The sequence below is a fragment of the Gouania willdenowi genome, chromosome 11 (genome assembly GCF_900634775.1).
Source record: "Gouania willdenowi chromosome 11, fGouWil2.1, whole genome shotgun sequence".
Lineage (NCBI taxonomy): Eukaryota > Metazoa > Chordata > Actinopteri > Blenniiformes > Gobiesocidae > Gouania > Gouania willdenowi.
The window spans coordinates 6,994,036-7,019,809 of record NC_041054.1 but is presented as its reverse complement, the minus strand read 5'-3'; the positions used below and the strand labels follow the sequence as shown (position 1 = coordinate 7,019,809).

General features: G+C 40.0%; 1 protein-coding gene across 1 annotated transcript; it reads left to right on the top strand.

Moving 5' to 3' along the window:
- Positions 1-281: 281 nt before the first annotated feature.
- On the top strand, positions 282-22,307 carry prrt1 (proline-rich transmembrane protein 1). The gene is made up of 4 exons (XM_028462011.1): positions 282-506; positions 12,532-12,851; positions 13,666-13,857; positions 18,047-22,307. The coding sequence occupies exons 1-4, from the start codon at positions 488-490 to the stop codon at positions 18,221-18,223; spliced, it is 708 nt and encodes a 235-aa protein (XP_028317812.1). The 5' UTR covers positions 282-487; the 3' UTR covers positions 18,224-22,307.
- The last annotated feature ends 3,467 nt before the right edge of the window (positions 22,308-25,774 follow it).

Here is a 25,774-nt window from a genome sequence, read left to right as displayed (position 1 = left end):
AAAAAAAAACTAAGTTCCCCATTTTGTTGAAATTCTGTTGCGGTGGGGGGGGGGGGGGGTTAATATAGTAAATATAGTAATCGTCTTTAAAAATGTCTATATTGAATGGATGGAGTATTTCTTACAACTTTGTATTTGTAAAATAAATACATTATAACATAATTGCATATAGCCTAAAATAAAATAAAAATATTTCTGAATTAGAATTTCACTTTTCCAAAGCTCTGTGCGCGCACGCATCCTGACCGCGCGTGTCGCTTTAAGACTGACTGTCAGTGAGTCAACGCGTGTCAGTGGCGCGCGCTCACCGGGACTTGAGCATCACATCATCACATCACATCGAGCTGGCAGCGAAGCCTCGTTAGATCCCCCCACAGAGCGGCTGTTCTCAGCATGGACCAGCGCTGACCATGGACCAGGACCAGGACTGAAGCCCCGCAGACAGACCCCCCACAGCGGATTGATTTCACCAGCAGCATCGGGAGGGATGTCGTCTGAAAAACACGGTGAGAAACAAGCGTCTGTGTGAGCAGATGTGGAGGCTTTGGTCTGAGATACCATCATCATCTATTCCTCTCCACCACCACCATCATCTCCTCCAGTTGTGTTCAGTCAGCACCAGAGCCTGAGTTCAAACTCCACCTTATCTTTACCATCATCATCATCATCATCATCATCATTAATCCAAATCTGCACATTTCTTCTGTAAAAATCAACAAAATTGTGTATTTATTGCTCACACACGGGCCTGCGGGGACCTGCGTGGGTGTCCTTTGTGCGTTTTCTTACAGTGAGACCTACAAACGTCGTGCAAAACTGTGAAATTTCCCCATTTTCCACCTCCAACCTCACACAGAATGGGAATGAATTACCTGTCATTCACACGCACCATCAGACACACGATCATCCCAAAGGCAGTGCGTTAGAAGGGGTTGAAATGAGCAGCTGAGTGTCAGAATATGTGATTTAAGTGTCCAAGGTGTTGGACCTCATGCATATCACTCTCATGGAGCACAATCTCACATTTCCAGCCAAGAAGAAATCATCTAATTTGGTCAAAAAGCTAAATTTACCAAATGTTGTTGAGGTGTGCCTAGTTACGGAAGCAGTTTAGGGACAATTTTGATGGAGAAAATTGGAGAAATCAAGAATAAAATCGAAATGTCGAGAATAAAGTTGAAATATAATGTCGAGATTAAATTCGAAAAGACAAGATTAAAGTCGAAATTTCGAAAATGAACTCAAAGTACAATATCGTGGAAAAAAGTTGAAGGTTTGCTATTAAAGTCAAATGTATGAAAGCTGACTAGGGTCAATTCACCATAAACGTCAACAGTCTCTATCAAAACTGGCCCTAATCTGTTTCCGTACAGCCTAAATGTCCTAAAACAACATTATTATACTATTACATATTACTATTACAACATGTTTATGAGCTAAAAAAAATTTAATAATTTCTTTGTCATTAAACCTAAATTCAAAGTATAGTTTAACACATTCATCAATACATGGCATTTTGTAGACGGACACGATCTACTGTTGGTTGTCATATGGTGAATTGGCCCTCGTCGGCTTCCGTAGATTTGACTTCATTAGCAGATCTTCCTTTGACTTTTATCATGATATTGTATTTTGAGTTCATTTTTCGAAATTTCGACTTTAATCTCAACGGTTCAACTTTATTCTTGATTTGCCCAAAACTATTTTCTCCATCAAAATTGGCCCTAATCAGCTTCCGTACCTAATAAAGTGGTCGTCTATAGATAAACATAAACAATCGAGCTGAGCTTTGAAAAGTGAAATCATTCCCGTGTTACACTTCACCACGGATATTGTCTGTCGTCTTTTTATTTGTTTGTTGTCAGCAGGATTACGTCAAAAGTACAGATTTTGACAACGTTTGAACCAAAGATAGACATTGATTACACAATGGAAGATTTATTGAAATTTTGGGATTGAAATGCAGCAGCTTTGTGGATATTTAAATGTAAAAATATGAATCTTAAATAACTTTCAACTCTTTACAGGATAAAGGTTCCCAAAAGTCAAATATTCTACAGAAATAATAAAGTGCAGCAGCATTTTCACAAGTCAACGGGTATAAACAGAATGAACATGACACAGGTTAGTAGTAGCTGTGCTCTGTTCACTGATAAGCGTTCTTAGTGGACCACTGCTTTAGCTTTAGCATTAGCTTGATTACTAGCTTCAAATGCTGCATAGCAGCGTACTGAGCAGTGTGGTGGTATCTTAAATGGTGAATGAGGTAGAGTTTTGTTTGCAGCTGCACCAAGACCTTTTTCCGCGTTACATGAATGACAAATTGCGATCCTTTGCTCTCTTTTATTGTGTAATGCTGCCAATCTGCCGACATGCTAAGCTAACCGTGCTCCGGGTGACTGTTGTTGTTATCCTGTGTAGCAGAGGCATGCGCACGAACACACATGCACACTTCTGTGTCTTCTCACAGCAGACGTGAACAGTGACTGACTTCATGGCCCAACTTTAAGACCTTTGCGGAGGTAGAAAAGATAGGCGGAAAACATTGGTTTCATTAGCAAGGATCGGTCAATCGCCGACCCCACAAAATAAGGGAAATCGGCACCTTTCGATCGGGTGCATCCTTAGTTTAAAGGCACAAACCTACTCGGGCAGTAACTACAGAGAGTGATACGTGTTTTCATGTCTTTAAGACAGCAGAAAACTCTCCAATAACACAAGATAAAGTCTCTACTTTTGTCACTAGTCTCTATTGAGAAATAAAGTCGCTAAGAACTCAACAGTTGTGTGCTTTCACGAGGATACCGGTATGGGACGATAGGTTCTAAAACAGAGAGGGGATAGCATGGTTGTTTCTACACAAGTCTCACGATTCTATATACTGCAGCTTTAAGTCTTCTGTAATTTAACGACTTCCAAAGTCAGTACATCTCCATCAATAACCTCTTTAATTTGGTTTTTGCTTTCTGCAGTATATAAATGAGTCCAACCTGGCGCTAGAAAGTTGTACCTCATTAGATGGTCAGTGTGAGTGTACCACGCATGCTAGAGATCCGATAACAGCACTTGAGCATCAGGCGGCAGGTTGAGCACAAGACAATGATAATCAGATCAGTGAGGCTTTCATGCAGCTGCATTCACGACGCAAATTTAGTCTGAAAACATCCGTCTGCTGTGTTCATCCCTTTAGTGAGGCTGTAATTAAACTGCGTCTAATAAAAAACACATAAAACAAAAACCAGTCAGCACACGCTTTGTGTATCTGCATATTTGCCTTTTACCTGATGTACTGTACATTTTCACTCTTACATGTGTGAAAAATATACTCAGGGATGCAAACATACATTTTAGTTACAGCCCCATACACAAAGGTAACATTAACACTGGGTTTAGTGCAGGTTTCTGCAGATCGAAGCTGGAAACATCCCCACAAAGGGTTAATGGAATCTGTGCGGCTATAAATAAGCCACACTATAGCAACAAAAGCACTCGTGTATCAGTTTAAATCAGTATGTGTGGTCACAAAATACAGTGAGTATAGTCTGGGAATGTGAATGGATTTTTATTATTCTAATAAATTACCAACTCAAGTTACCTCAAACCTTTTCTCCAAAATAACTCCTATGAATTCATTTTTCACAAACTAAGGGGCTTTTTTTTGTGTGTTTTTGATTTATTTATGAGATTTCTAACAAACTGTATGAACATTTGTAATGTATTAGGTACTTGAAGTTAAAATTGACTTAAATACGCCTTTAAAAACTGTAGCTACAGCTTAGGATTGTGATATATTTTTTATTGTTATAGCCTACTTTAGTTTTTTTAGCATATTAGGGATAAAATCAAGTACATTTCAGTCTTCTCAATAGAGGCTGAGGTCCTAGCTTTGGGCCTCCCATGTGACTAGTGGGGCCCTATCCACCTATAGCTAGAAACACTTTAGCAAATACGACCTTGTAGGTCTGGGTGATATGGACCAAAACTCATGTCGATATTTTTTCTCAAAATGGCGATATACGATATAAATCTTGTTCGTTTTTAATCAAATGAAGTCTGAGCAGAAAGACAATTCTGGGTTAAATTTGCTGATGTAAATTGCTACACAGGTACATTTATTAACAAACAGCTGCACAATATGTTCCACTTTTGGCTTTTTCTCCTTTAAGGGACAGCACGTATGAGTAAGTTTTGTAGTGGGGCTTGTTTAGGGGAAGGTCTGGTTTAGGACGCACTCAGAAATCTATCTAACTGTTCTTTTCATGCTGTTCTGAGAAGTAGTAAAATCAGTGACTACTAAAAACTTTAATACAAAGTAAGCTATTTTTTGGGGGAAATTAGCAATTTCAAAATTATTGTGCCCGAGTTTGTAAAAGTGTAAATCATTGACTTTCAATAAATAAGTGTAAAGCAATACGTTACTGATATTTGTCTCTATAGGTTTTCTTGGCTTGAAAATTAGTTGAACGTGCGACCACTTTTATCCAAACATACAGTGTAATTTGCAGGAATCTTGTAGGATTTTACTATATTTTTTGTAACACTTTGTGGTTAAAAAGTACTGCAATCTAGTAATGAAGAGCAGAGAACACCTGCAAACGTCTGCATATGATGAGAAATGTAGAGGGACTGTGTTATCATTAAATGACACCTGTACTAGTCATGTAAATAACATAAAAATGTGTTTAATCTATTACTAGTAAACAAAATATTTACACATTTATTTAAAAAGAAACACACACACACACACACACATACATTTGAAGTACTTTTTTTGAATGATTTTCATCCATCCATCCATCCATCTTCTCCCGCTTAGCCGTTTCCGGGTCGCGGGGGCAGCATCCTCAGTAGGGAGGCCCAGACTTCCCTCTCCCCGGCCACTTCCTCCAGCTCGTCCGGGGGGACCCCGAGACGTTCCCAGGCCAGCCGAGAGACATAGTCTCTCCAGCGTGTCCTGGGTCTTCCCCGGGGCCTCCTTCCGGAGGGACGTGCCCTGAACGCCGCACTAGGGAGGCGTTCAGGGGGCATCCTAATTAGGTGCCCGAGCCACCTCATCTGGCTCTTCTCGATGCGGAGGAGCAGCGACTCTACTTTGAGCCCCTCCCGAATGACTGAGCTTCTCACCCTATCTCTAAGGGAGAGCCCAGCCACCCTACGGAGGAAACTCATTTCGGCCGCTTGTACCCGTGATCTTGTTCTTTCGGTCATGACCCAAAGTTCATGACCATAGGTGAGGGTTGGAACGTAGACCGACCTGTAAATCGAGAGCTTTGCTTTTTGGCTCAGCTCCCTTTTCACAATGACGGACTGGTGCAGACTCTGCATCACTGCAGACGCCGCACCAATCCGCCTGTCGATCTCTCGCTCCATCCTTCCCTCACTCGTGAACAAGACCCCGAGGTACTTGAACTCCTCCACCTGGGGCAGAACCTCATCTCCAACCCGGAGAAGGCACTCCACCTTTTTCCGGTCGAGAACCATGGACTCGGATTTGGAGGTGCTGATTCTCATTCCGGCCGCTTCACACTCGGCTGCGAACCGATCCAGTGAGAGTTGAAGGTCACGGTATGTTGGAGCCAACAGGACCACATCATCTGCGAAAAGCAGTGATGCAATACTGAGGCCCCCGTACCGGACCCCCTCAACGCCCTGACTGCGCCTAGAAATTCTGTCCATAAAAGTTATGAACAGAATCGGTGACAAAGGGCAGCCCTGACGGAGTCCAACCCTCACCGGAAACGATTTCGACTTACTGCCGGCAATGCGGACCAGACTCTGACTCCGGTCATACAGGGAACGAACAGCTCCTATCAGGAGGTCCGATACCCCATACTCCCGGAGGACCCCCCACAGGAATCCCCGAGGGACACGGTCAAATGCCTTTTCCAAGTCCACAAAACACATGTGGACTGGTTGGGCAAATTCCCATGACCCCTCAAGGACCCTGCTGAGGGTGTAGAGCTGGTCCACAGTTCCACGGCCAGGACGAAAACCACATTGCTCCTCCTGAATCCGAGGTTCAACTATCCGGCGGACCCTCCTCTCCAGTACCCCTGAATAGACCTTACCGGGGAGGCTGAGGAGTGTGATCCCTCTATAATTGGAACACACCCTCCGGTCCCCCTTCTTAAAAAGGGGGACCACCACCCCAGTCTGCCAATCCAGAGGCACTGCCCCCGATGTCCACGCGATGTTGCAGAGTCGTGTCAGCCATGACAGCCCCACAACATCCAGGGCCTTGAGGAACTCCGGGCGGATCTCATCCACCCCCGGAGCCTTGCCACCGAGGAGCTTTTTAACCACCTCGGCAACCTCAGCCCCAGAGATAGAAGAGCCCACTCTCGGGTCCCTGGGCCCTGCTTCCTGATTGGAAGGCGTGTCGGTGGGATTGAGGAGGTCTTCGAAGTATTCCCCCCACCGATCCACAACGTCTCGAGTCGAGGTCAGCAGCGCACCATCCGCACCATACATAGTGTTGACGGTGCACTGCTTCCCCCTCCTGAGACGCCGGATAGTGGTCCAGAATCTCTTCGAAGCCGTCCGGAAGTCGTTCTCCATGGCCTCACCAAACTCCTCCCATGTCCGGGCTTTTGCCTCGGCGACCGCCGTGGCTGCGCTCCGCTTGGCCCGTCGGTACCTGTCTGCTGCCTCCGGAGTCCCACAGGCCAAAAAGGCCCGGTAGGACTCCTTCTTCAGCTTGACGGCATCCCTCACCCCCGGTGTCCACCAACGGGTTCGGGTATTGCCGCCACGACAGGCACCGACTACCTTGCGGCCACAGCACCGATCAGCCGCCTCAGCAACAGAGGCACGGAACATGGCCCACTCGGACTCAATGATTTTATACCCTCAAATACAATGCATGGGGAGCAGCCACGTTTGGCCAGATGTGACGTGAAGTCGTTGATTCCGGTGCAGTGTTTACTTTTGATCCCACCTGATTTCTTAGATTTTCCTCTTTATTTAGGTTGTTTTTTTTATCAACATCAGGATGTGTGTTGGAGCTGCAGTACTGCTGACGTGTCTGGCGTTGCTGTGCAGCGGAGCAGCCACAGCCGGCAGTTGGCTGATCTGGTTACAAACGAGACGTGACATAAGTGACTATGAGAGAGACTTACCAGGAAATTAGTCAGGCTGGACAATGAAGCCATTTGGAGGATGAAAATATAAGGTTAGCGTATCTTTTTTTCTCTTCCTGCCGGCTCTACATAACCTGGCAAGAGCCGGATTGATGTGTAGCCCCTCCCTCTAACTCGAGTTCTCCATATCAATCTGGGTCTGTGTCTGGAGAATCCTTTCAGAACCAGGGCGGGACATGAACAGAATGCTTGAAGCTGATTAGTCGAAGCGCCTGTCCACCATGACTTGTTTTAGCCAATCACACGGTAACAAATGATGATGTCATCATCGACATGCGCCGTAGAGACGCTGCTACAACAACAACAAGACTCCGCTGGTGAAAACTTACTTCTGGGATATTAATGCTGCGGTCATTATGTTGTTGAGTGACTTTTGCCATTTTTGCAACACGAGTTAAAGGCACGTTAACCATCCTCCTTCGTCGACATCTTTCTATTTTGATTCAGAGCTATGCTAATAGAGGTAGCCCAGCTAGTTCCTCTTCCCGCAACTACGCATGCGCCAATTTTGCTTCGGCGCTTCTGCCTTTGTCACACCCAGATATCCCGCCCTAAACCACAACACTGCCTCGTGATTGGTTCTAACCATTTTGGTTCGGGTTTCGAAAGGCAAAGTTGGGAACAACACAAGATGGATTCTGGTGTTTGTGAACACCAGAATCCATCTTGCAGCCAAGGTTTGGCTCTACATAGACTTTTAAAGAAACATTTATTATTTGATTTGATTTTTTGATTGAGTTTGCAATTAAAATTCACGACAGGAACCCTTTAACTAAACTTGATTGTGATTTACATCATGATTCATTTTACTTTGAAGAAAATATCCTGCCTCAGGCAACGTTAACTTGCTGTCGCTGCAGGTCAAAATGTCTCCCTGTGAAAGTCGTCTCTGCTTTGAAGAGGCAGACGGCGTTCCTGATGTTCCTGATGTGCAGCTGTGAGCGTTTACAGTCTGACCTTTGAAATCTTCAGGTCGTCTTTGCCTGGACCACTTACTTATTTAGTTTGATTCCCTTACAGTGAAATGCTTTACTGTGTTTTCCAAATGATGGTTCCTCACATCGCCTGCATTGTTTGTCCTCCTTTAGCTTTATTTTTAAATTATCAGCAGACGTGGATTAGAAGAGGAATAGAAACTGTGCACGGTGATGAGAATCACAAATAGAATGGCGTTTATAACACAAAAATGTATATTAGAAAATATATTAGGTAAGCATGCACAACAAACGTGATATTAAAATATCCAAGATTTGAAAATGCAGCATTAGCAGTGTTTGATTTATTAAACAGATGGCAAAGTGTGTGTGTGTGTGTGTTTAATATCAGAATAATGCAAAGTGATTCAGGTGTGTCAGTTCTGAAAATGATCCCAACATAACAACAATAAATATACAGTACAGTGTATCAACATTTTTGTTGTTTTATCGAGTATACACAGTATATAATCTATATAAGATCAATCACGGAGGCTCAAACGTGAACGATGGATTTCTGACTTGATCAAGTGAATGAAATTGGATTTGTGCACTGGTGGAGCAGTTTCTATGTGAAATTACAGAACTTCATCTATAGGGTTTGCATGTTCTCCTTTTTGCTCGCCAGCGGTTTTTGTTTAATCTCCCATATTATGCATGTTATGATATGAGCGGTGATTTTAAACAGGTAGTCATGGCAGCCTCAGTCAGACACAAACACATGCATTTCTTTGGTTTTATTTTATTGATGGTGACTAATGTAGGAGATCGTGCATAAGTCATGATGAAATGAATTTATTATGTCGGCTGTTCTGAGGACACCAGTTGACTTTTTAAGTGATCAGCACTGGCTGTGTTTTTCCTCTGTAAAGATGTTGCACCTCAGCATGATTTGCACGAAGCAGGTACGGCAGGAACTGGAGGATATTTGTTCGGAATGTTTGAAGTCTATCCAGTTTGAAAAGCTTCTTTTCTTGAATTTAGTTTCGATACTTGCTGTCAAACTGAATAGAATGAATGATAAAAACCCAAAGCAGGTACTGATGTCCTCCAGTAATACAAACCTCATTTACAATCAGCTAAGGTCAAAATTGTTACACGGCCTCACATTTTCTGTGATCGCTTAAACTGGACAGAATTCACATTTTGAAATGAAAGAATCATCCAACACGGAAAAGTTCACCTGACTCGTTTCTTTCTTTTTTCTTTCTCTTTATTTTAAATCTGACCCCAGTTTGACACAGAAAGGCCTCACATGCATGTAATGTGACAATGTCATGCATTTACACACTTAACTGGAAAACAGGTGAATATCTAGAATTGTGACAAATGGACAAATATGTCCTATTCCGCCCGTAATCCTGTTCGGAATCTCTCGCCACATGTCAACGTTTTAGTAGTGATCATGTTATCCTGTGACTATAAAATGTAAAGTTGACAACACTATTAGCATTTTTTGAAGAAAATGCAAGTGAGGATGCAGGTGCTGGCCTGTGTAGCACTGCATTAGCTTAGCTTAGCATTAGCATTAAATTTTGCATTAGAATTAGCCTAGCAATAGCATTCACCTAGCATTAGCACTAACCTAGCAATAGCATTAGCCTAGCATTTGCGTTAGCCTAGCATTAGCATTAACCTAGCAATAGTATTTGCCTAATGTCACTACCCAATCCTTTCACGGATCGGATCGTTTCGGATCCTCCCAACGCATACGCGAATTGCGTCTCCATCCGGTCGGCTTATTTTACGGCAGTTTGTGTCCTAATTAAAAGGTTAAAACCCTGCTATTTAAAAAGAATTTGAAATTTATGTTTTGAGACAATTCCGATTTATTTTGGTTTTTATCTTATTTTTTGTCTGGTTTTTGATTGTCAATTTTGTGTGCTGTGTTTTTATCCGTTTTTTTTTTTTAATTAATTAAAAACACCACAAAACAGTCACATATTTAAATGTGTACAATTAAAATATTTAACAAACATCATATGGTTGGTTTACATTCAAATATCACGTCCCAGCAGCTCAGTCGTAAGGATTGCGAGTGAAAGAAGTGACGTAGTCTACGCGCATGTGTTGAAAGGATCTGAAAGGATCCAGTCTGTGAAAAAATTAGGTAGTGACAACTAGAATTAGCCTAGCATTAACACTAACCTAGCATTAGCATTAATCTAGCATTAGTGTTAGTCGAGCATTAACACTAATCTAGCATCACTATTATCCTAGCATTAGTATTAACCTAGCATTAGTATTAGCCTATCATTAGTACTACCCTAGCATTAGCATTAGCCTAACAATAGTATTAGCCTAGCATTAGCAATAACCTAGCATTAGTATTAGCCTAGAATTAGTATTAGCCTATCATTAGTACTACCCTAGCATTAGCATTAGCCTAACAATAGTATTAGCCTATCATTAGTACTACCCTAGCATTAGCATTAGCCTAACAATAGTATTAGCCTAGCATTAACACAAATTGAGCATTAGCCTAGCATTAACCCTATTCTAGCATTAGCCTAATAATAGCATTGACCTAGCATTAACATTAGCCTAGCAATACCAATAACCTAGCAACAGCATTAGCCTGGCAAGAGCATTAGGCTAGCAATACCAACAACCTCGCAATACCAACAACCTAGCAACAGCATTAGCCTAACAATAGCTTTAGCCTGGCATTAGCATTAACCTAGCATTAGCATTTGCCGAGCAATAGCATTAACCTAGCATTAGCCTACCATTGACCTAGCATTAGCATTAACCTTATATACAGTAGTAATATGGAGTTATTTTGATCACTGGCAAAATTTTGACTTTAACATATTCACATTACAATTTTACTCCTGTTGCTCTGGCGCTAATTTTAACATCCGACCATTGTTCTTATGACGTAAAGATGACGTATGATGCAGATTTACTAAAACACAAAGCTAATCACGTGTAACGTTGGCAGCCTATCCCAACATGTATTGTCTACACATCATAGTTCTATGTTTCACGTATACAGATTTGAAGTGAGAAACACAGATCTAAATGATGCTATAGCTAATCTCAGTGTGACCTTTCCAAGGTGTCCCCCCCACTCTTCCTCCTCCTCCTCCTCCTCCTCCTCCTCTGTTTCTGGACCACATCCTGTTTGCCTCAGAGTCAGGAGACGTTACGTAAAGCGGCTCTCAGAGCGTCATTCGTCATTCGTCAGCACTCAACCACCGCGCTGTATCCTTCCTCATCCTCTTTTTCCCCCCCTCTTCCTCACCCCACATGTCCCCATCACTGCAGATTACCTCAGACAAGTCCCCGCTGTGAAAACATGACACCCCATCAGTCACAGTGGGTGTAGAGCAAACACAAGGGGAGCCTGAAATGTTCAGAGAGCTGATAAACATCACAACACAATGTCTTTCCTTCTTTTCATTCTGAGCAGAGAATCTGATGTGATGATCTGTGTTGTGGATAAGCTACGCAGGGTGGGAAGAGTCGGACCCTGTAGAGCAGATATGTGGCCCTCAGTCTATTTTTGTGCGGGCCTTTAAAACAAATACACAAAATAACAGAAAATACTCAAAACAACACCAAAAATATATTCATACACAAATATACAAATTAAATAAAATATACAAAACTGTAACAAAAATACACAAAATTGACTCCAAAAACAAAAATACACGAAATTATTCTACAAAAGCATATGGGGCGCCATTTGTAAAGTTGCGCATGCTAAAATAAACAGCAATTTTTAGCAACAAACCATGTTTAAAAATCATGTGTGATTTACAGATTTACAGCAATATTTCTGAAATTTGTGATTTTTGTTTTCTCGTACAAATATAATGTCAAAAATAAATCTAAATGTTAAACATGCAATCTAAATCTAAATGTTAAATATGAAATCTAAATCTAAATGTTGAATCTAAATTTTAAATGTAAATCTTGATTTAGATTCAACAATTAGGTTTAACATTGACATTATATTTTTATGAGAAAAAATCACAAATTTCACAAATATTGCTGTAAATTTGGTCAAATGTAATGTAAATAAATTCACATACGTTTTTTAAACATTGTTGCTAAATGTTGCAAAAAGTTGCTGTTTATTTTAGCATGTGCAGCTTTACAGTCTGCGACCTATAAATGTATACACACAGAATAAGAGAATGTACAAAAAACTAAAATGGCAGGAAAATATTTTTAATATTAAACAACAAAATCACACAAACCCTTTGTTCTTTTCTTCTCTTTTTTATTTCCTGTATTAATGCTCAGATTGGTCATTATTGTAAATGCTGACATGAATGTTAATAATGTGACCCTCGGATCAGACAATCACATTTTTGTGGCCCCTTGTGTGATTGTTTTTCTGGATGGAGATAACCTGCTCTCTCGTTCACATCCATCCTTCTGTTCTCACCTCCTCCTGCTTTCTTCAGGACTCGATGACTCCAACCGTCAGCCCATGCAGCCTCCTCCATACCTACCTGGGCCCCAGGACCCCAACCACCCTCCTGCTCCAGGAACCCAACCCAACTACCCGCCCCCTCCTCCTCCTCCAGGCTCAGAGGGATACCACCAAGAAACTCAGTTTAACTGCGCTACCATGGGGCCTCCCGGGGCCCCACAGGGCTACACCGTGCAGACGCAGGCCCCCGGCGGCACCATGCCACACCCCCCTGTGGGCTACATCCACCCGGGTTACCCGCTCCAGCTGCAGCCCTGCACAGCCTATGTTCCCATCTATCCCATGGCATCGGTGAGTGTGTAACAGCTTCAGTTGATTGTCTATGTCAGGGGTTCCCAACGTTGGGGTCAGGACCTTATTTCGGGAGACACTGGGAGGGGGTCGCCAGATGCCTTCAAGAAACTAAGGATATTTTCTGAACAATTTGAGCCCAGTTTTGCTTATTTGTATCATTTTTCTGCAACTACACCAAACTTGCCATATTTTAACCTTTTTTCATAACTTTTTCTCACCTTTTTTTAGCTCCTTTTAATGCATTTTTGCTACAATACTTTCAAGACATTTTCAGCACCTATAAAACCCTTTCCCATCTAAAGTTGTATATGTTGATCCATTTTTGTCACTTTTAACAACTTTTCACCATATTTTATGCTTATTTTTGCCAATTTAACCACATTCATGATTTGTCAGTTTAAAATCTTAATTGTTCCAATATTGACTCTTTGAACCCTTTTTTTTTTTACCACATTTTCCACACTAATTTGCAACTTTTAACCAATTTCTGTGGTTTTATAAATTCCATTTCAACACCTTTTCCACCATTTTTGGTCACTTTCAACCTATTTTATTTCTGACTAAAACAAGGATTTACATCTTTAAGGTGATTATATTCTATGGCACAAATAATAATAAACTTGGATAACAGTGGGTATTATTCAGATAAATAAATAAATGTGTTTATCACAGATTGATAGAACAATGGACCATCATTTTGCTGACTTTATGGATGGACCCCAACATATGGGTCCTTATAGATGGCCCTGTCTCTACATGACTGTAATTCAATGTTCATGTAGCATTCATCATCCTGTGTCTTCACCCTCAGGGTCAGCCCTACATGCCAGCGGGAGGAGCACATCCAGGGATCCCCCCGGGTCAGATCCACTCCATGCAGATGCCCCCCAGCATCACGCTGATGGACCGCCGCCCACCACACGACTACCTGCCCATAGCCGTGCTCACCACGGTCTGCTGCTTCTGGCCCACAGGCATCATCGCCATCATCAAAGCCGTACAGGTTAATAACGCTGCACTTCCTGTGTGTCACTTTACATCTGAAAGACACTTTGTGTGAGGAATTTGATCTTTTTGGACTCTTTAACATCACTGATGCAGATTTGTTGTAGCTTCTAGCCAGGGTTGGGGTCAATTACAATTACGTCTTCAATTACCCACGTTCAATTTTGTTAAGCGCACTGAGATGATTTTGTTGTAATTTGCGCTATAGAAGTAAAGTTGAGTTGAGTTCAATTACAACTCAGTTATGATTACGGTGACCTGCATTTTTTCCAATTACAATTTAAATTACAATGATCAATTTTCTCCTGAAAGTAATTTCCAATTACGTTTTCAATGACTAAAGTTCAATTACAATTAATCACAATTATGCGACCTTTAATGAATAATCCCATAAAACGTCACCGTCCTCTTGTGTTAGCTTTCTGTTAGCATCTCTTATGTCTTAAATCAGCTGTAAAATACACTAAAAAATATGATATTTCCTCTCATTTGTATCCCATCTCTTGGTTACCTTGTTAGAACTGAAACGTAGTGGGGAAACCTTTACATTAGACATATTTTAATAATTATAGTTAACCACCTTCACCCAGGTTAGCGTTTTAATTAAATTGTAGTTTTTATAGAATTTCCATGACAGTTGCAATTACAAAGTCAATTTCAATTACAGTCACAATTATAACTACGCCATAATTGTAATTGATTATCAATTACGTGATCCATCCATCCATCCATCTTCTCCCGCTTAGCCGTTTCCGGGTCGCGGGGGCAGCATCCTCAGTAGGGAGGCCCAGACTTCCCTCTCCCCGGCCACTTCCTCCAGCTCTTCCGGGGGGACCCCGAGACGTACCCAGGCCAGCCGAGAGACATACTCTCTCCAGCGTGTCCTGGGTCTTCCCCGGGGCCTCCTTCCGGAGGGACGTGCCCTGAACGCCTCACTAGGGAGGCGTTCAGGGGGCATCCTAATTAGGTGCCCGAGCCACCTCATCTGGCTCTTCTCGATGCGGAGGAGCAGCGACTCTACTTTGAGCCCCTCCCGAATTATGTGATTACAATTATAATTGGCCCCAACCCTGCTTCTAGCTACAGTTTGTGGTTATTTTCATTTTTAATGGGCAGCCAGTGATAAACACACAATATACGTGCCTGCAGACACAAACACAGGCTGTTGCCTGTATTGCCGTGTGTGCGTGTGTGAGTGTGTGTGCGTGTGTGAGTGTGTGTGCGTGCGTGGAAAGATCGTTCATCCCTGATGCCTCGTGTCAAAACACAACGTGACAGATGTGGTTTTTTTTTCTTTTTATTCACGTCATCATGAGTTGGAGAATAGCAGCAGGCCTTTCTGACTGACCGTTTAGCTGTTTGAATTCTACAGTGAAACCGTTTGAAGGATTTTATTACAAGAGAAGAAAACTGTACCAAAAATCCCCTCTTTGTTTTGGAGGAAATACAACATAAATAAAAAAAATATTAAAAAAGAGGAGCTTAAGTATAGACTTCTCCATGTGTAAAATAATGAATTCATAGTTTTTGAAGACATTTTTCTTCAAATGAAAAAGCATATTATCTTTGTGGTTTGTATATGTTTATATTTACATAATTCAAATAATAGCTAAAAAAATAAGAGTCACATTTTAGAACACCGTTTTTCAACCTTGGGGTCGGGATCCCATGTGGGGTCGCCTGAAATTAAAATGGTGTCGCCTGAAATGTCTAGAAAATTGGTGTGAAAAAAAAATAAAATACCAAATAACTTTTCCCACTACCTGTCAATTCTCTATAGGACTATAGGGGTATACTGACATAAAAAAGGCTCTGACGCTAACACAAGAGGAAGGTTGAGTTTTGTGTCGTTATTTATTAAAGGCTCAGTAATTGTGATTAATGGTATTTGAGAATGTAAATGTAATTGACTTTCAGTAGGGAAATTATGGTTATGATTTTAATTGTAATTGGAAAAATGCTGGTCATCGTAATTATAATTGAGTTATATTTGAACATGGATAATTGAAGACGTAATTGTAATTGAAAAATGTAATTGACCCCAACTGTGGTTCATACCTTAGCTACATTTGTGTTCAAATATGATACAGTTTTTTTGTTTGTTTAAATGCTTCTTAGGCAGGCAGGTCACTGTGATTGGCTTGGTCTACCATGACACCCTTTCTTTATGGGCCTGTGCTGACCCAACACTCACAGACCCACCGTTATGTAACCACACCACTGTCAGTGCAACGGGACTGAATGGATTTTTTCCTCTGGGCCTGTTCATCCAGCTCTGAGCTGAGCTGACACGACGTGGACTCACCGGCCTGAGTTGTGTATGTTGTTAAAGTGTGTTAATGCTGCACGCTGTGGCCTCTTTCTGCACATTCAGCCTCAGCTGCAGTGATATGCATTAGATATTGGTCTCTATCTTCTGCATCATCTCTCCTTACATCATGGGTTCTAAACCTTGGGTTCAGGAGACACTGGGAGGGGGACGACAGACGCCTACAAAAAACTATGATTTATTTTTTTTTTTGAACAATTTGAGCCCATTTTTGCTTATTTTTACCCTTTTTCTGCAACTATACTAAACATGCCATATTTTAACTTATTTTCATCACTTTTTCTTGCCAGATTTTTGCTCCTTTTAATGTATTTTTGCGACATTACTCCCATTTCTGCAACTTCTCCATCAAATTTCAATGCCTTTTCTGCACATTTTTTACATTTTGGCACTTATAAACCCTTTCTACCACTTTTCCAACCTAATGTCATATATGTTAACTCATTATTGTCACTTTTAACCCCTTTTTCACCAATTTTTTTACCAATTTAACCACATTCATGATTTCTCAGGCACATTATTTGCCAGTTTAAACTAATTGTTCTTACTTTCTTCTGCCACTTTTAAGCTAATATTTACACTTTTAATCCTTTCTACCATTTTTTCTGTCTGTTTTTTGCCCACTCTAATTTGCAATTTTGAACCACTTTCTGTGGTTTTTAAAATCCAATTTCACCTCCTTTTCCACCATTTTTGGTCACTTTTAACCTAATTTACTTCTGGTTAAAACAAGGATTTACTGTACATCTTTAAAGCTGATATCCAGAGTTTTGGAGAAATCCATGTTTATGTATCATTCTTTTGGAATGTGAAAAAATACCTAACTCGTCTTTTACCATGGTCTACTGCCGGCGGTCATTCATATACATAAATGTATATAAGTCCCGCCTTCATCCTATAGACCTCTATACAAATGGAAACGAGCGCCGTGATCGCCCTTCCTGTTTTTGAGACTGTCAATCAAAGTGAATGCGGAACTGTGTACGGAAACAAGGTCGCGCGTCACAACAGAAAACAGATAAATAGGATTTTGGCAGTGGCTATTCGTACGGTCGCCGTATCAATATACCAAAATTCTATCTGTACGCAGTGTCCTCATTGGCCAGTTTAGGTCACGTGAAAGATCAGTCATTGGCCAGTTTAGGTCACGTGACCAAGACTAAACCTAACCCCAAGCCTAACACTAAAAATTGTTGCGATATAGGGTTATAACCTAACCCTAAACCTAACTCTAAGACGCTACGTACGTTTACTTCGGTAAACAAACCAATAGCACCGGGGGTTGTCCATATGCCAACTGTACGAATAGACAGTTTCTATGATTTTGGCTCTTACCTGACCCATAGACATATATCAATGCGGCCCAATGCGACCTTGTTATGTTTCGCGATGCGCATGCAGAAAAGTAGAGGCGTGGCTTCTGGTAGATTGCAAAGCCAGTAAGAGGAAGTGAATCTGTTGAGGGCGGAACATCGAGACATTTCTCAGAAACTCCAGATATCAGCTTTAAGATAACTATATACTATCACACAAATAATAATAAACCTCCTGTATAACAGTGGATATTATTCAGATAAATAAATAAATATGGTTATCACAGATTCATAGAACAATGGACCATCATTTTGCTGACTTCATGGATGGGCCCCATAAAGCTCTCCCCTTTAGTCCCCCTTATAGATGGCCCTGTCGCCACATGACTGTTCTTCAATGTTTATGTTTGTGTTCAACCACCTTCAGGTACAGTGGGCGTCCCCAGTTTTTGTAACCTTTATTTTAAGGGTCACAGGCTGAAAAGTTTGAGAACCACTGCCTTACATAACGCCTCCTCTCATTGCTCATTCCTGCTTCCCTAAAGGTGCGTACGGCTATCGCCCGGGGTGACATGGTGACGGCGGAAATCGCCTCTCGTGAGGCTCGCAACTTCTCCTTCATCAGCTTGGCAGTGGGAATCGCGTCTATCGTGCTATGCACCATCCTCACCGTGGTCGTCATCATCGCCTCGCAGCACCACGACGACGACTGGGAGCCGTAACGGCACGCACACACCGCTCCTGACTGGAAACCAACAGAGATCATCATTGGCTGCAGCTACTGTATAACTACCCTGGAGGAAACTCAAACTGTTTAATCACGAACTGGCCCTAAACACACACACACACACACACACACACACACACACACACACACACAGACACGCACACATCAACCCAACCTTCTGGCATCAAACACTCTCCAATGAACCAATCACAGCTCACCATTAGAAGCAAAACGCTCGTCTTCAAGTGCTAAACGAGTGTTGATGTTGACGTAGCGACCAATTAGCCCACATTAGCCATTCCCTTCTACCCTGATTAAATCAAACAGCCTTTGGTGATGTAGTTAGATGAGAAGATGGATCACAGAAAACTACCACACAGCTCTCTCTAAGTGTTGTAAAAAAAAAATGTAGATTTATCTATATACTGTAGATCTGGATCAGTGTTTCACCGCGTGTGCTAGTGCGAGGAGTGTAAGTGCGTAACAAAGGTGTTCGGTTGGTTCATGTAAAACACACCAAATAGAAACTGGACTGTAACCAAACAGAGTACGGTACTTACTCACAGAACTTTGTGATTATTATTATTACATGATTGTTGCAATCAGTAATTTACGACTTCTTTTCACTTCCCAGGCACTGACTTTTGTCGTCTATTATTTGCAGTAGTTTTAATCGCTGCTCTTTGACACTTTGAATTCTGCCTGAATTCGGTATATAACGATGGTGACGTCGCACTTTGTAGTGACCGGGTGAGCCGACGGCGCAGCTGCTAACAGTCGTAGCTCTCGTAGTGCATGATGAATATAGCATTTAAGCTAACGGGCTTCTCGTGGAAAACACGTTTTTTTATTTGTCAGATGGAGACTATCGCTAAAATGTGACGTGCATTCATTCTTGTCGATTGAGCAAAACGGGGGAAAAAAAAAAAAAAAAGACGAGACGATATAGTTAATCCATATTTACAGTAAGTGATGCAAATGTTTTATTTTTGCAGATACTTTAGGAGCCTTTTGTGATGCACATTTCTTTATGACACTTTATATAAAAACTTTAGATGTCGGAGGCTTAAATCCTGCATGTCACCCTGATTTATCTCCACTTTGTCTTAAATGTTAAGGCTAACAACGCTGCAGCTCCTGTAAAGCCAAGCTGGATCTCCCTCAGTGTGGCTTCGGCTTCTTAAAGTACTTTACGTAGACAGGAAGTTGAAGGAATTTGGGAAATGAATGTGATTGATGGGAGAAAGAATAAACATGTCGGCCTTTAATCGTATTTGCAGCACTTTGCGCTCAGTGGAACCATCATCCCATCTCTTTGATGTCAGAAACACTGTCATTTTGTCCTGCTCCTGGTTCACAGCTCTTGATTATTTACATATCTCTTCTGCACCCTTTTGCTCTCAATAATCAAAGTTTTTTTTTTTTTTTTTTTTAAAGATCATAAAGAAAGATTGAGAATTTATTTAAAAAAAAATAATAATAATGTTGACATTACGTACGAATAGAGTTGGCACAAATACATTTAATTAATCCTCCTATTATCCTCAAATATTACTGACACGTTTTACCCTTGGGGGTCAATCTGACCCCAGGGATATTTGCCTCCAGAAAATTGTGTTTTTTTTATTGATAATGAAACCATAAGCTGTTCTCTAGCGCCACCATCAGGCCAAACTTTTAAGTTAGAATTACTTTATCTTGAATATAGTTTTCATCGAAGATCTTCTCAAATGTACATTAATGACCACAAGAGTATGAACCCTATTGGTTGTGGGGATGATGTGACATTTCCTGCGCCTCAAAACTGTCAACTTTGCACCTGCACGTGTGGGGATGTAAGGTTTTACACAGCCAAAACAGCATGGGGTCAAATTGACCCCTAGAGGAACACCAATGTATGCAATATGTGTTCAGCACATTGTCAAAATATCATCATGATAATTTTATGCTTAATCAATTGTACATCAAATTAGTAAAAGTAATTAATTATGAAGCAAAAACAAAATATAATTTTTTTGAATGATAAACATTGCATGGGGTCAAATTGACCCCCTAGCATAATAGGAGGGTTAATAGAATTGTGAAATATGTGTAAAATTGAATCCGCCCGAGCCCATATTTATCTGTCAAAGACCAGACTTTTACTCACAACTATGAATACCTTCCTACTGTATTATTAAAACATAAACACATCGATGCCTCAATGGTAAAACCTCATGGCCTCTGCAGACTTTCTGTGGAGAGCTTGCATGTTCTCCCTTAGTGTGCATATAGAATTCCTTTAAAACTGGTTCACTGACCATAGGAATGAATGAATGTTTGCGTGCATGTCATTTCTATCTGCTACAAAGAACAAGCCTCCCACTATAATGAACTGGGTAAAGGATTACAGACACACTAACGAATAGTCGCAATGTTCTGTGTAATCGAACAAAAGTGCTGGGAAAAAATGAGTATAAAAACTGTAGAAGCAGCTGTGTTATATGAAGCAGGGATTATTCAAAATAAAGAAGTTGTCATAGAAATCCGGTATTTAAAAGCTTTCGCAAGTAAAAATAAATCCAATGTTTCAGTAATTATCAAAAGTGATGAAAGCTTTCTTGAGAGATCTTCTGCTTTCTTGTACAGTTATTATTTCTACTTACAAAAAAGCAACAATATTACTTAAAAAAAAAATGCAATTTACGATTGACAAATGAATTTTAAAAAAGAAAGTGTGAACCCTTCAAAATAAGAGTCAGAGAAAGCATGATATTTTTTTTTGTGCAAATTAAACTTAATTCTGTTGTAAATACCTCAGCTAGCTACATCCAAAATAATACACAAATTTAATGAAACCCCACAATATTAGCAGGGCTCACATTTTCCCTATGCTTATATCACATGATGGCAGTCATTTTTAATCTCAAATTGGTAAAATAACTCCAAAATCCTGCATCTTCCTTGAAATTATTACAACAAATTTCCCAAAATTACATAAAAAAATTCTACAACGTCAAATAATGAATTGAAAGTGAAGTGACTGGGACTGATATCTGTCACTTATTGCTTTGATATTCCTTTATATTAATTTATTAATACTTGAGAAGTGCAAACTGGAGCGCAATAATGATTCAATTACTAATTTTTTCACTTAAAATCTGCGACCGACTTTAGATAAACTGCTCTGTATTTGGCCCCTTGAACTAAAATGAGTTTGTCAATCGATAATGTAATGTAATCATTTTGCAAAAAATAAAATACCCAGAATATTTATCCATTCTTTGGCCCGACACCAAACTGTCCCCGCCCCGGTGGTTGGGGACCTACTCTGTATTAGAAAATATAAGTGACGAACTAAAGGGAGTAAAATGTAAATCAATGAGATGATAAATAAATAAACAAATTGACGTTAATTTCTATTTTTTCATCATGGTTCTTGGAGATTCTTTTTTTTTTTTAAAGTCCATCCTTGGTATTGAACTACTGCAGGTATTGATAGAGCATTTGAATTATTGTATTATGTGCTGTTGGTGGTCTTCAAAGAAGCCTGTGGGTGGATTTCATCAAATGTAATGAAGCTGCTCAGCTGTGAAAACATGTGTTTCCATCTAAATACACCAAAACTGAATGATTGCAGATAAAATCAAACGACCTTTATCCAAAGTTCATACGCTCTTGTTTGATAAATAGAGGCTTAGTCACAGTGACATTCAGTGTCAATGGTGTAAATGAAGCAGTGCTGTTTAGTAGTTTTACTGGCAGTGAGTGAGTTATTTCTATCATATCTAGTGTTTCTAGGCTGCTTTTTTTTTTTTTTTTTTTTTTTAACCCGGTGTGATTTTCAGATTGGACAAACTACAGCTGGAAGATGAATTTGTCCATTTTCATTTGTTTGTTTTTGTTCTGCAGCTTGTAAATGCAATGAGTTGCTTGTTTAAAAGCCTCCCAAAAAACAGCGTCCTGTGAACATGTGATTTATTTATTAATCCAATTACTCTGACTGCTGTGTTGCACATGCATTGGTCGCTTCTGACTTTGGTTGTTTGAGTAGAGAAATAAAGATAACGTTTGGGGACGGGAACGGCATGTTGATGAAACCATCGTCTCTTTCTTCTATTCTCTTTTTCACCTCTCCATCCTCTCGATCTCTTCACTCCCTCATCACCCAGCTACTATTTATAGTTGCCCTGGTTTTTCCTCCTCTCATCTTTTTTTTTCTCTCTCTCTCTCTCTATCACTGGATGAGCTGCAGGATATCTCTCTATCTTGTGTTTAATCAGACCACTTGTTATTGATTTTCATTGTGTATCGTAAGATCTTTGCTTCAACATCACCAATATTTTTGCAAATCAAGTGTACAGTGAGTCAAACAGTTTTATATATTAGAGTTCAAATTAAAATGAAACCAGGATGTATCATAATAATCTGGTAATCTATTGGTTTTTATACCGATACATCCAATAGGAAACTCATTTACAAAAGGCTGCATGATTATTCTCACAGATACTCAGTGTTTAGGTTTCCAAACTTGTGCTATTTCGGGGCCTTAAACACACAAACTTAATCCTTTGGAACCAAAAATGAAAGCAAAGATTTACCCAAAATAAATAACACTTGAATATTAGTGCTTCTCCTTTAAGAAAAGAGATCTGGTCTATGTTAAATTAATATATCTCTAAAGATCTATAGAAAACAATAAAAATGTTTTTATTTATTTATTTTATTATTTTTTTTAATTATAAATTGTGTAAATAGTTGATGACATGAAATGGATATGTGGACAATTTTATCAGTACCCAGATAAAGAATAACACACAATGGTTAAAGGTCATTAAAACCACAATTTATTGAAATCCAATGAATGTAAATCAGATTTTGCTTTTGAATTGTGGCAAAGTGCATTTGTTTGTGGTTCAACATAATTATTTAACACTGGACAAATAGGTTGGCAGCTCTAGAATAGATTGAACAAGATTTTACCAAAAACATGTTAAGCTAAAGAGTCTCATGTAATTAGCATCACATGTGTCTTTAATCCTGCAGTCAGTCAGTTTGTCTATTTAAAAGCTGAACAGTCCACCATGGAGCACACAAGGACAGCAGAGAGCTAAAGGTCTGAGGTGTTCAAAAAGGTATATATATTTATTTTTTTATTTATTTAATTAAAGCTTGTGTTTTAGGTTTGGCAGCAAACAACTTTTTTATATATATAAAAAAATACAAGAAAGTTAGAATTTAATTTACTTTTAATGATTGTCCTTTGACTAAAATGCCACTTAGTTTTATAAGAAAAAAAAATGGTCATCAGGACTGTTTCAGTTCTAGAGATTAAATATTTTAGTCGACTAAATTTATTACAGATATAGTGGAACAAAATATACAGCACAAGAGTTGATGTATTTTTTTTAAAGATTCATTTATCAACCTGAAATGGGGTTTGATTAATGTGATCAATGTGTAAGACATGATCACATTAAGTCTGATTGTTTTTCATCATGAGATGAAATTATTGTTTTGAAATATCCATATTTGTATTTTTTTTTTTTTTTTTTTATTAGTCATAGTCTAATTCAGACATGGGCAACTGGTGGCCCAGGGGCCACATTTTTTGCTGCCCCCAAAACAAATGCCCCGAAATTGTAATTTAAGATGTTAGAAGGAATATAAAGCCAAACATAATAAACAAAAAAAAAAAAAAAAATCCCAAAACACACAAATTGGGAGTAAAATGCACAAAGGAGACCAAAAATTCCTAAAATACACAAAATGGTTCATATAACCACAAGGACCCAAACACACAAACCAACAACGTGTTACAGAATAGCCCCAAAGACACACTGTTGACAAAATTACACAAAATGACAGGAAAATACAGAAAGTGACCTCAAAAAGGCTCAGATCGACCACAAAAATGCAGAAAATGACAAGAATACAATAAAAAAAAAACACACAATAGCTCCAAAAAAACACACAAAATGTCTAAAAACTGACAAACATCAAAACGACAGACAAAAAAAAAAAAAAGATAAAACCCTTTTTTGATCATGTGTCCCTCTGATACAGTTGCCCATCCCTGGTCTAATTATTGTCACTTATAAGATGTCGCCTATGAATAAGAGTTTTAGTTAACAAAATCAACACTGTCTTCCATAAGGGAATGTGAAGATTACTGATCAATATGCTTTGTTTGTTAAATAGTTGATTTGCTTGCAGCAGGTTTAAATAAGGTTTTTGTTTCTGTGCTGCTGCAGAAATCGTGGGATTGGAGCCAGTCTGTGTGTGCAGGAGCACAGATGGCCGTTTAACCTCCTGAAGAGACCCAGCATCTCTCAGATCATTTAACTCTACTCTCCACTGTACGTCCTCTCTCCTCCAGCACACAATCCCATCATCTACTGGTTCAGCCACTGTCTGTCCTTCTCTGCGTGCGTTGGTGTTGTCCTGCTGCTTCTCCCACAGCCTGTCATCTCCACCACAGCTGTAAGGCTGACGTGTGATCATCAGTGGTGATGCTTCAGGACGCTGGAGGTGAAACTCATGCAAACAGCTCACATTCACACAGACACAGTGGAGGTGTTAAAACTGAATGTTTTATAGCCTGAGGAAGTTATTTACGCTCTCATTTTCCTCTCATGTGTCTTTCCTATCACCTAGTCAACTGAACAGAGACGTTTCTTGCAATATGCTGATGACGTATATGCACAAGGCCCTAAAGCTGAGGCCTAGCAAAGCAGTACTAAGTTAAAGCTGGAGGCTGTGTTTGAAATTGCCTTCTAACGTATGCTACTCATACTAAGTCTGACATCAAAATTAGTATGTAGTGCGTTCACATTAGATAGTTTGAAAATATTGAGTACATAACAAATGCCTGGATGTATACTACCCAGATAGAACACGCACATCTCACCGACGTCGGCACGATGAATGAAGTTGCATCGGCGAGACGTATTATGGGGAGCGTTTGCTCATTGGGCAGACGTTACGGAGACATTGGCGTTTGGACAATGGATTAAAGATGCTCAGTGCGGCCTCAGCTTATATTAACCTTTAATTAGCTCGGATCATTCAATTAGTATAAATATCTCCATATTCATAGTGGAGTATTTACCTAAATCTGATAGGAATATGGCAATATCACAACAACAAACCCAATATTCTACCACTAAATAGCTTATATGTGTGGACAAAGTAAAGAGAGACACAGTTCATGATCATAAATGTATTTTCAGCAGCATAGCCAAGAGAGCCCCAGCACAAAAACAGCTTCATGGAAGTGACATTTTAGTTCTACAATTTTATAAGTGGTATCACTGATTTGGGGGGGAAAACCTCACAAAATGACGCATTAGGAGTAGAATGCCGACGCACGATCCGAGGCCGACATCGGCGAGACGTATGTGTGCTATCTGGGTATATGGGGACATTTTTTAAGTGTGCACGGTGGGCCCACTACGCATACTCAACCGCACCATGATGCCTTGTGAGCGGAATGTAAAATCGTCCTGTGACCAGCTTCAAGCTAAAAATCAAACATCCTCTTTTCAAAACAAAAGCACATCTCTTC

Excerpts from the sequence above, each read along its gene's own strand:
- prrt1 (XM_028462011.1), top strand. Across the intron at positions 12,852-13,665 it reads CCATCTATCCCATGGCATCG|GGTCAGCCCTACATGCCAGC; the intron begins GTGAGTGTGTAA and ends CTTCACCCTCAG. Across the intron at positions 13,858-18,046 it reads CCATCATCAAAGCCGTACAG|GTGCGTACGGCTATCGCCCG; the intron begins GTTAATAACGCT and ends GCTTCCCTAAAG.